The 12,857-nt window shown below is 34.7% G+C and overlaps 3 protein-coding genes across 5 annotated transcripts; all 3 read right to left on the reverse strand.

Annotated features, from left to right (window-relative positions):
• Positions 1–750: 750 nt before the first annotated feature.
• On the reverse strand, positions 751–5,193 carry oscp1b (organic solute carrier partner 1b). 2 transcript variants are annotated; one of them, XM_087805477.1, is made up of 11 exons: positions 4,986–5,193; positions 4,697–4,738; positions 3,485–3,639; positions 3,257–3,424; positions 2,487–2,567; positions 2,283–2,386; positions 1,875–2,003; positions 1,681–1,750; positions 1,456–1,595; positions 1,322–1,385; positions 751–1,258 (listed from the first exon to the last, which is right to left on the reverse strand). In XM_087805477.1, the coding sequence occupies exons 1-11, from the start codon at positions 5,095–5,097 to the stop codon at positions 1,139–1,141; spliced, it is 1,185 nt and encodes a 394-aa protein (XP_087661603.1). In that variant the 5' UTR covers positions 5,098–5,193; the 3' UTR covers positions 751–1,138. The 2 variants fall into 2 exon arrangements, with proteins under 2 accessions (XP_087661603.1, XP_087661602.1); XM_087805476.1 differs by lacking the exon at positions 4,697–4,738 and having other exon boundaries at positions 755–1,258.
• Positions 5,194–6,244: 1,051 nt separating this feature from the next.
• Positions 6,245–7,351, reverse strand: LOC148067582 (cornifelin-like). 2 transcript variants are annotated; one of them, XM_087806472.1, is made up of 4 exons: positions 7,309–7,351; positions 6,841–6,973; positions 6,620–6,756; positions 6,245–6,503 (listed from the first exon to the last, which is right to left on the reverse strand). In XM_087806472.1, exons 2-4 carry the CDS (start codon positions 6,950–6,952, stop codon positions 6,405–6,407), a joined length of 348 nt encoding a protein of 115 aa, XP_087662598.1. In that variant the 5' UTR covers positions 6,953–6,973; positions 7,309–7,351; the 3' UTR covers positions 6,245–6,404. The 2 variants fall into 2 exon arrangements, with proteins under 2 accessions (XP_087662598.1, XP_087662597.1); XM_087806471.1 differs by having other exon boundaries at positions 6,841–6,970; positions 7,309–7,347.
• Positions 7,352–8,663: 1,312 nt separating this feature from the next.
• mrps15 (mitochondrial ribosomal protein S15) lies at positions 8,664–12,857 on the reverse strand. Its single transcript, XM_087805627.1, has 8 exons — positions 12,628–12,857; positions 11,113–11,178; positions 10,961–11,036; positions 10,840–10,888; positions 9,541–9,625; positions 9,411–9,469; positions 8,960–9,151; positions 8,664–8,866 (listed from the first exon to the last, which is right to left on the reverse strand). Exons 1-8 carry the CDS (start codon positions 12,749–12,751, stop codon positions 8,762–8,764), a joined length of 756 nt encoding a protein of 251 aa, XP_087661753.1. The 5' UTR covers positions 12,752–12,857; the 3' UTR covers positions 8,664–8,761.

The raw sequence follows: 12,857 nt of genomic DNA on the forward strand, positions 1-12,857 counted from the left end.
CCACCTGTCTTTCAGGTGTGGGCAGGTAAAGTCATAACGAGGTTTCCGATACTTTTAAGTAGAATTATTTTTCCCTTTTGATCTGAGACATCGCTGTATGACTCCAGCCACATCAAATGCATGTCAGTGTCGCCCACACTTGTCAGACAGGAAACTGAATCATAAATAAAAACGCTTACCAAGCGGAAAGTGTCAAATAATTCAAGGGGAAAAATATAATTTCCATGTTTTTAGATGAAGCGAATAAAGAATGTGTTTGAAATGATAACGTAATTCAAACATGCATATTAAATCAAGACTAGAATAAATAGAGTAAATGAAAAATAAAAGGCATTGAATCTATTTTTATCCCCAAAACCAATATTTAAATATTTTAGGTAACATTCCCCATTCCTCGACAGAATTCTTTTTTAGAAACACAATTTATAAATACTGTATATATAAATTCCGGAATAGAACGTATATAATTAAAATACATTTATCATCATAAGTCTACTTTGAATTAGAATTTACGTAATTTTTTAATCGCTTTGTGACCCTGGTCTAGAAAAGCGCTCTACAAATATAAAAGTGACACGGCTCCACCTAGTGTTCGATCATTGCAACTACAACGACAGTCCACACTTACATACAAAGTCTTCTACCAGGTATCTAACGTCAAAACTTAAACGGATCGAGCTCATGATGTGACTTTATTTATTAAGCTATAAAAAGTTCAACATAATTCACGTTATAACAATTCGAACATTTCTATACAAACTCATAAATTAATACATATGCTAACATTGCACTCATTCGTTCACAAACGACCAATACATTTCCAAACAATATTTTTTATAACTATTTACAACTGTAATGCAAGTGTTGGATACATACAGCAAGTAATAACAACAGATGGCGCAATATGAGCCACAATATTGGAAGCAAAATATTACATATATGTAATATAATGACAGTGAAGTAGATAGAAATAAGTTTTCTCTTTAACATTTTCCAATAAAATATTTTGTGTTAATCGTTGACGTTAGGTTGGTTTAACACCAACATATTAAGTTTTTATTTGAGAATAACATTTCTCTTGATTCGTTGGAGCAGCAGCAGGAGCAGACTTCAGAAACAAGCTCGGTCAGGAGTGAGTTCACAGGCCATCCATCATGGCCAGAAGGTCATCACCTTTATTGCTCACACTAGGAGACGGATCTTGAGACATACTGAAGTCGCCCATGATCTTGACCAGCTCGGCGTTGGTTTTTTGGTCCTGAGAAACGATTTGGAAGGCATTAGAACAACGGAGGGAAGCATGGGAACGTCTGTTATTTACCTTTGTTGCTTGGATGTTAATGACTCCATATGAAAGGTCATCTGGTCTCGATATTAAAGCCTCTCTATGAAAAAAGATTCACATTAGTAATAAACAGGTAATTAATTGAATGGTGCGAGTAAAATGAAACCTACTCTTCCTCCTCATCCGTAGCAAAAAGGTTCACTCGGAAGCCATTGTCGGCGACACCCGTTTTCTCACCCTCTAATCCACCCATTAATTTAGCTAACAGATTAAGTTCTTCTTTGGCCAGCGGGTTAGGGGTGGTGTTCACCTGTTGACATGAAGTATTATCATTGTTAGCTAGTTTCTTCAGCCAGGTCAACAAGTACTAAAGCAACTATAAACCTGCTCCACACCTTCGTGTGCTGTGCAGAATTTTTGGATGTTCCTGAAATATGCGTTTCTACTGGTCGAGTCACACTGTACCTGCAAGAAGAACAGAGAGAGAAATAATAACTATGGGTAGTTTGATTTTAAGCCACTACTCTCATTTGTCTGTTATTTAAATCCATTTTATATATTATCTCGCTCAAGAATACATGATTCCTACATGTTGGTCCCCAGTTTGGTTACTCTATCACCAAAAAGGTCAAAGGAACCCTCTCGAAGAGCTCCTGCATAGTTTCCCCCGTTGTTGAACTGCAGTCGACTGACCTCTTCTCCGGTGCAGCTAAACATCCTGAAACAAAATGATAAAAATACACACTCATTCAAAGTTGTTTTTGCTTTATGTGTGGTTAGTCACCCAGAGTGAGAAACAGGGAGCTAAAATAAGCAACTTAATACCTCTTAAGATGACCACAAGCTGCCTCAGATAACCATTTAAGATAGGATAAGAATACAAAAGAGACGAATAATCACTACAAGGTACCTTTTTTTTCCTCAATATAATCCTTATTAGATTTTACCATGGGATTATTTTAAGCAAATCAGAGATGCAATTTTTGAGGATCATTACCTTATCAAACCAGGGACTTGTGTCCCAGAGGGCACTGGGCCACTGATGGGGTGCACAAAGCGGCCATTCGAATTCTGGACTTTGTCCTTCAAAAAAATAGAAACCTGTGCAAATGTAAGAGAAAGCAATCAGTACAGAATTCAAGCAAATATTAAATGATTTAAACAGTTTCTAAAAAGTTAATCCAACTGTTGCAAAACGTACCCTTATATGCATATCTTGAAAAAATATGAGAAGTGTTTGTCTTATCAGCTGCAATTCACCACTCGATAAGGGTGTATAAATCTGAAGGGGAAAAAAAGAAGTGATTACAACATGGAACATATGACTTTCAAATGTAGATTTTTTTAATCAAAACGTTTTTTAAGCATTTAATTGAAAGTTGTTTTTTTTTATTATTAAAAAGACATTATCACAATGTTTTCTTTTTTATTTAAAATGTTACACATTGAACACTTGAATAAATTGTATCTTCTAATTAATATAATTACTATAGCAAACTCTAAAATGAAAAAAAAAATACAATGTCTTTTAAATTCAATATGAATTATGTTCGCACAATTATACCCACATGTCTATAAAAAAAAGTGTTTTTTATTTCATTATACAAACTATTGGAATCAATTGTTCAATAAAAATAAAATGCAACCATTCAATATAGAAATCTTTGAATTTGATTCTATAAACATAAATAAGTGCTTAAAAACAAAAGTGAAAAACAAACATTTCAATAGAAAAGGCAAAGTTCCAACATTTTAAATTCAACCATTCAATATTCTAACGGCTTCGATACACTTCCATATATTGAAAGGGAAAACAATTTAACAATTCATTTAAATTAGTTTACTGTTGTCTCCCCATCTGTTTAACATTACAAAAAGGTGAATTAAGACTTTAAAGAAGACAATTGTTTTCAGACACAAATACAAATGTTCAATTGCTTTTCGAAGAAAACCAAAAAAAAGAAACCAAACCTCGATCAGCTGGTGATAAGTTTCATCAACTTGACTGAGAACGTTTGGAGTATCTTTAACAAAGTCCTTGATCGCATCCATGTGGTTGAATGAGACCAGGAGGATATCCTTGGGACGAGGACAAAGGAGAACCTGATACTTGAACGCCATGGTCATCAAGTCATACAGCTGTAGAGAGAAAAAGGGCGTAAAGTCGAGCTTCAGCGGTGTCATGAGTCTGCACTCTACCTTGTCCATGCTGGCTTGGTTCAGTCTCATTATAGACGCGTGGGCCAGTCGATCAAACACTGTTCTTAAGGCCTTCTTCGAATACAACTCCTGCGGCTTGAAGAGCTCCTCCAGGAACTTTTTATTGAACATCGTGGTAATGATGTCATTCATAACTGTTCAGTCAAAAAGGAGAAACATCCATAGAAGCTGAACTCAGGTTCAAAATTGTGTGTAGAAACCAAGTGAGTAACACAGCAGGAATACATGACTGAGCTAGTAAGAGAAAATACTACACTAAAGCGGTAAGAGCAGTAATGTACAAATAATATATAAAAAACTAAAAAAGTGCTATGATTAGATATTAAGACATCAGTCCTTGTTGAAATGTATACGTTTTAATAATGGTTCAATGCAATTAGTTGTTTTGTATATAACATTTAAATACAAGCACCGATTAAATTATTTTAGATGTGTTCCATTAATAAACTATATTTTAATTAACATAATGTAAAATATGAAGAAAGTTACGTTTTATTTGGAAGTATTTTGTTGGATAGATTATTGGGGGAAAATTTATCAAAAATAATGTCAATAATAAGTCATAATTGTTCATCAATTATAAATGATTAGCCTTAGATTTAAATGATTTGAATAAATGCAAACTAAAAAAGCAAAGCACAGGATGAAAACAAACCACTAAATAGCAGACTAAACTGAAAGAAACTGCACTAAACACTATTGCAAAGTATTGTTATTCCATACGTTTGTAATTCATTAGATGTTCGGGATTTACCAAAAAATATTCATCAGGTTTAATTGAGAAAGATGAGGCAAAAACAGTCAAGAATGATGGCGGTTAAATAAAAATGAAGTTTTAATTTATCCTAAAAAACGAATTCAGATGTTAAAGACAATTGCATTTTATTCGACAGCTTTTAGATGCATGTGTGTAAAGGGTTACTGTACCTTTAGCAAATACAAATATAATAGTTTTCACACAAAAAAATATGTATTTGTATGGGTTTAAGTGTGGTTCTTGACACAATAATGTGTACATGATTAAGGCATGTTGTCAGTGATTTTAATAAGTCTTTAAAATACTAAAGGAGACCTCCTGAGGGATCAATAAAGTTTTACCTACCTACCTACCTAAACATAAGCCACTTTCCCTTGTCAACACTCAAGCCAAGCGCAGCGAAAATTAAATTCTACTGAACATTCTAAGAATACCTCTTTGTCTGTCATCCTCTTTCCAGCCAGCTGAATTGGATACTTCATAAAAAAATACTAAATTAACAGTTCATGACATACCCACTTGTTGATAGAGATACAAGATGCACTTTTCAATTAAATGTATCATAAAGGGCAACTATACACACATGTATCTAACAAAACAACGCTCTCAATATACTATAGTTATTCATAAACTGGATAAATAATTGGAAGTTGGAATGATAAAAAAAAAAAGGTTACACATTTCTGTATCATCACTATAGTCTGTGTTGCTAAGCTAAGTTACCTTTCTTAGCTTTGTCTGCAGGGATATTCTGGGCTCGGAGCCGCTGGTCCAGAATATAAAGCATCTCTCCGCCGAGATTTATGAAGAGAATAGGCAGGGTTCGTGAAGACATGGTGAAATATAGTCGTGTTTTTTCCTGCTGAGAAAGTGAACTTGGCTAGAGATGGCGGCTAGCTTCTGTGCTAACAGTGAAGCTAGTGTGTGTGGATGATCGCTAAAGCCTCATCTGGTTGCTAGGCCACGAAACGAACAGCCAATCGGGGAATGCTACGTCAGATAAACCACAAATCGCGTGTATTTTTCTATTTTTTAATAACAAAGCAAAAATTATATTATATTATATTATAATTTTGTTTTTAACAGGAATAACCCTAAAATATAAACAGTAACAATAATATAACCTTTATATAATTGATGGCTTGACGGTCCTTGTCAGCCAATCATAAAGCGTCGTCGTCAGACCAGGAAGTGACAAAATGGTACAAAAATAGAAAAGTGTTTCGAGTAAAAAAGGCTCGTTTTTTTTTTGTTATTATATATATTTTATTCGTGATACAAATACATTTGAAATCGTTCTTTCTAAGTTTCGTTCACTCATGAAAAAAAGTGAAATCAGTTCGCAACTGCATGATGTGACGTCACTACATAGGAAGTGTCACTTTCTATAAAGAAGTTGAAAGCTTATTGAAATATAATAGAAAAACATTTTTAAAAAGTTTTAAGAACTCTTCGTAGACTTTGAAGTTCTTAATTGTAAATGTATAGACGCTTTAACTTAAAATGTAAAGGAAATAATATAAATAAATTATATTTAGAATTTTGAGAAATATTTTATCTTTCTGTATAACAAAAAAAGAGGGTAAAATAACATATTTTAGTGTTTGAAAAATCTATCTTAGGTATGATGACTCAGTAATGACAAAAAAACTTTTCAAATGATTATATTTATCTTGTATTTTTTTGACATTGGGACTCCTGTGTTTGTCTTATGTGCCTTTTATAGTTTATAGTATATATTCTAACTGTGTATTGTACTTCATTGTTAAAGTTTTGTGACCCTGGTCCAGAAAGGCACTTTAGAAATAACCATTACTTACCTACTTACTTACATTGTAAAATTGTTTAAAATGATTTATTTAAAAGTGCTGTACATTACCACTGATAACATATATAATGATATAATCATGTTTATTACGTTGCAAATGAAACCATTGATCTACAATTCAATACGAAAAAGACACAAAGAATATAAATATGTGTTCCATTAAATTGTGTTTTATTTTTTAAGTAAAAAATGCTGTTTGTTAACACGAACAGTGACATATGAATTAAATCTTGTGCCTTTTCACATTTTAATACAAAACACCATGTACTGACGTGGATTAACCTCTTTCCCTTTTTTTTTTACCAAGGTGACACTTAAACACTTCCGTCCTGAATACGCACTTCTCTGGCCATCCTACAAACTTCACACGGGCCGCAGCAGAATACCATCAAGGCGTCATGGCATATTGTTCCCTGTGGTGAAAAGATTGACTCAAATTGAAAAACCACAACACATTCGAAATGAAAACAAAGCTATTCGTGTGAACTTGTTGATCGTGAGAGATTCACAAAAAGTTAGCGTCACAAACCTGAATGCCATAAGTGAGTCTCATGTGGGTCCTCATTGCTGTCAGACCGCCCGGCACGCAGCTCAAACAGCAGTTCTCGCCATACCTACTTGCAGTGTAGCAGCCCAATGCGATTGGACAGAATAAGCCAAGGACACCTACACCAAATAAATAGAATAAATCAATAAAAAATGGCTGAAGTAGCATACACTTCATGTAATAAATCAACGTAAAAAGCTCACAAATGAACCCATCACTGAAGCAGTCACACAGGCCGGTACTCCACTTTCCAGTCTGGACATTAGTTCCATATCCACCTGCACACGGAGGATTTGTTACCACTGTGGTTGACATCAGCGCTTCTGCCTCTTGCTGCTATGAACATGAAATATGTTAAGAAAAGCCAGAACAAAGAGAAAAACTTTTTTTTTTTAAATAAAATCTTACAATTTAAAAATCCATCAAAAAAAATTTAAACGCATATTTTCTTTAATTTTTGTTAATTGCTCTTTAATCTGAGGTTTTTACACGACAAACAGTTGGGAAAGTTTCCTTTCTTTTCCTTTTTTAAAATTAAGATTAGGACACAAATGTGTGTTTAGAAAATACAAAATAGTTAGAAATTGTTACGTGCAGCGGAGAGGTATATGTTGTCGCATATAAACATTTACTATGGTAAATTAAATATACTAAATGTGGAGTTAACTCACCTTAAAGGAGTCGGTGTGATGATAGTGACAAACTGTGAACCAAACAGGAAGCTGTTACTAGTTTCTGATGTGCAGCGTTTTTTTCTTTCTACTCAAGAACTCTGCGTCACACTTTCATTAGTACGCAACTTCCACTACTAATATATTTTCATTTACTGCAGCCCAGTTTTAACCAGATACTTCTTTGATGTCAGGCAAGATATAGTTACATTATTATGCATACATAGTACTTTATTAATCCCTTAAAAAGGTTCCTTTAAAAGAATAAGAAATCTGCACAGCAGCCAACAGAAGAACATAAAAGCAGATACGTACCTGTATCTTTAAGAATATGAATTCAAGTATAAATAAGAAAAAGTGCAGTTTACGATTGAGTCTAGATTATTCACAGGAAGAGCTAAATTCAAAGTCGCCTCAATTTCTCCATCACCACTTCAGTGACGGTGTGCAGGTGCATCCTGGCTTCATCCATGATAGCCAGCAGTTTGTTAAGTCTGCTAATAGCAAACAGTTACCAGGGAATTATTACTTATTAATGTTTTATAGTGTCAATTCAACCAAAAATGAATCCTTCAAAACTGATATAACTTACTGTAAAGAGACAGATAATATTAAAGAAAAATAATAGATGGTTGCATTCAATTTGTTCTTAGACAAAACAATGCGTTCATGTGAAGTATTTTAATCTGGCATTTAGTGAAATCAATATACACCCATTATACTCACAACAAACAGGAATTACTGTCTTCTGAAGGTATTATGTGCCTTAGTAAAAGTAATAAAAATTGTATATTCATTTTTAACTAGAACATAAAGATAACTATTATAATTCAATGTTATGTAAAGGGTTTTATGAAGTTTTGTAATAGAACCCACTATTAAATATTTCCCCCTTTTCACTAGTTATGGAATTATGAAGCTTCATGAAGCAGTGTCATGTTGTTTAGAGGTCAGTAGGTGGCGCCATCAGTTTAAAAAAAAGATGTGATGTTCATCATTACCTTTCACCATTGACTTTATTAACTAGTGTTCTTCATTACTAGTTAATTATTTACTTAGATGAAAGATACCCTTACTTTATTATCATTACTGAACAGGTATGAATGTTTCAGCCCAAGCGAAAACAAGGAAGAAAATCTTTTATATATCATTTTAAAGGAAAAACAATTGCAAAACAGAACACAATAGGCATACAACTTTAGCATACAATAAAGCATTCTACATTTTTTTTATTGAAGTTATACTTAGACATCAAAATAATTCAATTACTTTTGGCCCAATTGTCCCCTGAAAAATGATGCCTAGTCCCAGTTACTTTCTCAAAGTTTTCAAAAAACATGAAGGACATGAAACGGTTATCTTCACATACTGTTTATTTCACACTGAAGGATGAGATGTAAAGTTGTGAATAGAATACATCAGCTCAATCAGATGATGATTATGGGATTAATGGTTAATCTGTCTTGTCTGCCTCTGTTGAAGCAGAAAAACGTGTGCGCTTCTTCTTCTGCAGCTGCTCCTCCTCCTCTGCTCTCCTTTTCTTAATTTCCTGGTAGAGCTGCGAACATGACACAGTCGACCACAAAAACGTCAGAGCAGCTCATCGAAAAACATCCGAGTGATAATGTGCGTCAATCAATCCGAGTTTTACCTTCGCGCGGAAGGCCTTCTTGACAATCATGCGCCGGGTAATTCTCCTGTGATACTCTGGAGGGAACGTGTAGGTGATGCCGAGCTGCTCGCACACTTTCTCAAAGGCGTCGAAACGAACCATCCGCATCTTCTTTAACAACTTTTTCCTTTTGTCAATCGTCATTAGCATATGTCTTTTATTTGCTTTGTCCTAGAAGGGAAGTAGAAAGTCCGCATCGCAAGATTTAGATGCTTTTAAAAAGGGAAAATAGATTTTGCAACATTGTGTTATCAGTTCTAACCACAAGACTTGGTGAGATGTTACCAGTGGAAATTTCCAACCAATGTACACAATTATCTAAACAGGAAATCCTGTCGCACATGTTGTTTCGAACACGAAGTACATGACAGATGATCATGTTTACGTCTCTCAACTTTAAATTAAGAATAATAAATTCAGCTTTACGAACCTTGCGATGTAGTTGTAAGTGATCCTGAAGGTTTCTGATTCTGGCCGTCATAATCGCCACTAAGAAAGAGATGAGCAAAGGATGAGAAAACAGAAACATTTTGTTTTTCGTAATGAACAAAGTTACCAACCTCTTACTTCCTCGGATTTACGGTCATTTTTGTCTCTCTGGACTTTAGCAATCATCTGCTCTTGTTTCAACTTCAGCTTCTCACCCTGAGAAGACAGATTACACCCACGTGGTTAAAAAAATCTCTATCAGTTGGCCTTAACAAGTTGGGTTGTTTTATAGTGTGATCAAAAAGCTTTTTCCCTGTAGGTCAGGCCTGCATGTTATTATGAAAATAGATTAATTGACTGATATGTTTTAAATAAATATCTTTTGAACTGTAAAAATAAAAACATTAAATAGCATGGCCATTCAAAAAACACCTGGATTTGGAAAAAATAACAAATGAAGGCCAAATATCCAAATAAAATAGGCTGCACCAATAGATTATGTTGACATATTTTTTTGTACTTTTTAATACAAAACAATGTCTTAAGTTCCTGTTGCCTCAACAAAAGCCTTTGCGACCTAATATTGACAATAAAAAAAGTGTTCCGAATTCATACATTTTTAATGTGTTTCAATACATTCTAAGATACTTTTAAATAAAAAAAAATAATCTGAAGATTAAAAAGAATGTATCCACATTTCTGAAACAGGTTTTAATGGTAATGACATGCCATTCATTTCTAAAGCCTTGTACATGAAGACAACTTTTCTTATTCAACCATTTGAATGCAGATTTAGAAATAAAGGGCCATTTATGCAGACAAAGACATTGGACAACTGATTTTCTTAGATGTCATCAGTTCACTTGGTCCCAGTTTTCTTTATAAAATGGATATACAAGACAGTGGTGAGACCAGCCATGCTGTATGGTCTAGAGACAGTGGCACTGAGGAAAAGGCAGGAAGCAGAGCTGGAGGTAGCAGAGAAGAAGATGTTGGGGTTCTCTTTAGGAGTGACGAAGATGGATAGAATCAGGAATTAACCAATCATAGTATATGTTTTGGAGATATGGTCAGAGAGGCCAGAATGAGATGGTTTGGTAATGTACAGAGGGGGGGTAGTGAGTATATTGGTAGAAGGATGCTGGGGTTGGAACTGCCAGGCAGGAGGTCTAGAGGAAGACCAGAGAGAAGGTTTAAAGATGTAGTGAAAGAGGACATGAAGTTGGTTGGTGTGAGAGAGGACGATACAGAGAACAGGGTCAGATGGAGGAGGTTGTTTTGCTGTGGCGACCCCTGAAGGGTGCAGCCGAAAAGAAGAAGAAGAAGATTCCCTTAATCCAGCCAGTTTGTTTGTCATCATTGTCATTGTCATTCCATTGAGATGGAGATTGGATAAGCCAGAAGAGAGAAGAGAGACCGTCATTACTCACATGGCTCGCCAACTCCAATGTAAGGAGTCTCTTCACAAGATCATCGGCTCTGCAAAAAAGGAGAAGATATTTGGATATGTGGAAATCACATTAGAAAAATGTGAGATTCTGTGTGTTTTACGTTTGAGCAACAGGCACTGCTTGATAATCCAACTTCAGCATGGCGGGGTCAAGGTCACTCAGCTGAGTTTTAGGGGCTAAGGGACGGAGGTTACGCGTGAATAACGGATTTTAAACATGTGATGCTGAAGTGACTTTTAGTTACTTACGCACCTTGAACCTTTTTGACAGCACGAGCATAGTGTCTGACAGGGGGTTGGACCGCCAAGATTCCTGTAACTGAGTGGGAAGAAAATTAGGGATATAAAAAATATATAACCACATTTATAGAAAGTGATTGATATAATGACCAGATATGTAGTATTAGTAATATATATATATATATATATATATATATATATATAATAAATATATGAGGATTAGACAAGTGGTGATATTTGAAAACATCATTGACCACAATACCACATATGCAGAAAGGTATGATATTTAAATTTTAATATTTAATGATTTTCTTGAGTGTCCGAGCTGGATTTACTCAGTAATTAGTTACAGATTAATTCCAGAAATATAATCAAGGAAATATATATATTATCAAAGCTATTATGGCGTCGTGTATATTGTGTATTAAACCAAAAGGTCCCAGTTGCCCCTGCAACACCTGGAAAAGTAACTCTCTAAACAAGATTTTTGTAACGGGACCCTACAAAGGAAAGCAATGTAAACTTGTGTACAAAATAGATGCAGAAAGAAGCATTATGCTTTCACAAATAATGACATCCACAATGCCGTAAAAGGAGCCGGTTAGAGAACTATGAGGTCTGTGGATCATAATCTACTGATGGTTCCTCGCACATGGTTCAGGACCAGGGGAGAGAAATCCTTTCAGGCTGTTGTTGCTCCTAAGCTTTGGAACAATCGTCCTCTCTCTTTGCGCTTGATGGATCTACTGACTCCTTATACTTTATTGAATATTGTTTTGATTGTTTAAGCGCTTTGTGACCCTTGTCTGGAAAAGCACTATACAAATAAAAATTAATTACTTACTTACTTTAAGAAACATCTTAAGACGTTTTAATTTGTTCAGGCTTTTCCTTGATTTTCTGGAACTCCTGTTGTGTTATCAGTTTTATCTTAACCTTTAAAGTATATGCTTTATTGAATATTGTTTTGATTGTTTAAGCGCTTTGTGAGCCTGGTCTGGAAAAGCGCTATACAAATAAAAATTACTTACTTACTTACTTACATCTGAAACAGAAACTGAGGCAAACTGCAATAATTCATAAAACAACTTAATTGATAATTGTCACAATCTTTATTCAATGGAGCAGGTTTAAACGTAGAAAAAAAAGCAGAAGAATCACCCATAAAGCAGATACATTAAAAAAAAACAGTAAGATTTAAAGCAAAAATAAACAGTGCATTGCCCTGGCTTGAATGCAGGAATTGTATTATTTCTGTTCAAAATAAGGTTCTACTTGTGTTCAGTAAACCCTGATGTCAGTTAAGATAGTAAATAAATAAATGGTTTGTCCATTTATTGTGACGTCAATCAAGCGACATTACATTATATCATATTCTTGTTTTCCCCCAGGTCTTTTGTACACAAACAAACATAAATCAACAAACTATATATCAAGATTACCATAATGGATCGATCCGTCTTGGATCAACGGTTGGGTTGTACAATATTGTAAATAATAATGTGACATTTGCTGGTGAAATACTCACCACATCTAGCGGCGTGTCCTGACTGTACAGACGAACACGTCCAGGCTTTAACCGCAGAACACAGAGCTCCACTTTCTTTCAGAACGCTGGCCGATGGCTTCACGAGTTTCCGTAGAGCAAACATTTTTAAGCTAGTGATACAATTAAACGCCGAAAAGTGTAAAAAACTGTGAAAGAAAATTCACACTCGACCCCTACGACAGAGTCGCCATCTTGCTAGTCTGAACTAG

This window comes from Callionymus lyra, chromosome 13 (assembly GCF_982586985.1).
Source record: "Callionymus lyra chromosome 13, fCalLyr1.hap1.1, whole genome shotgun sequence".
NCBI classification, from domain to species: Eukaryota; Metazoa; Chordata; class Actinopteri; order Syngnathiformes; family Callionymidae; genus Callionymus; species Callionymus lyra.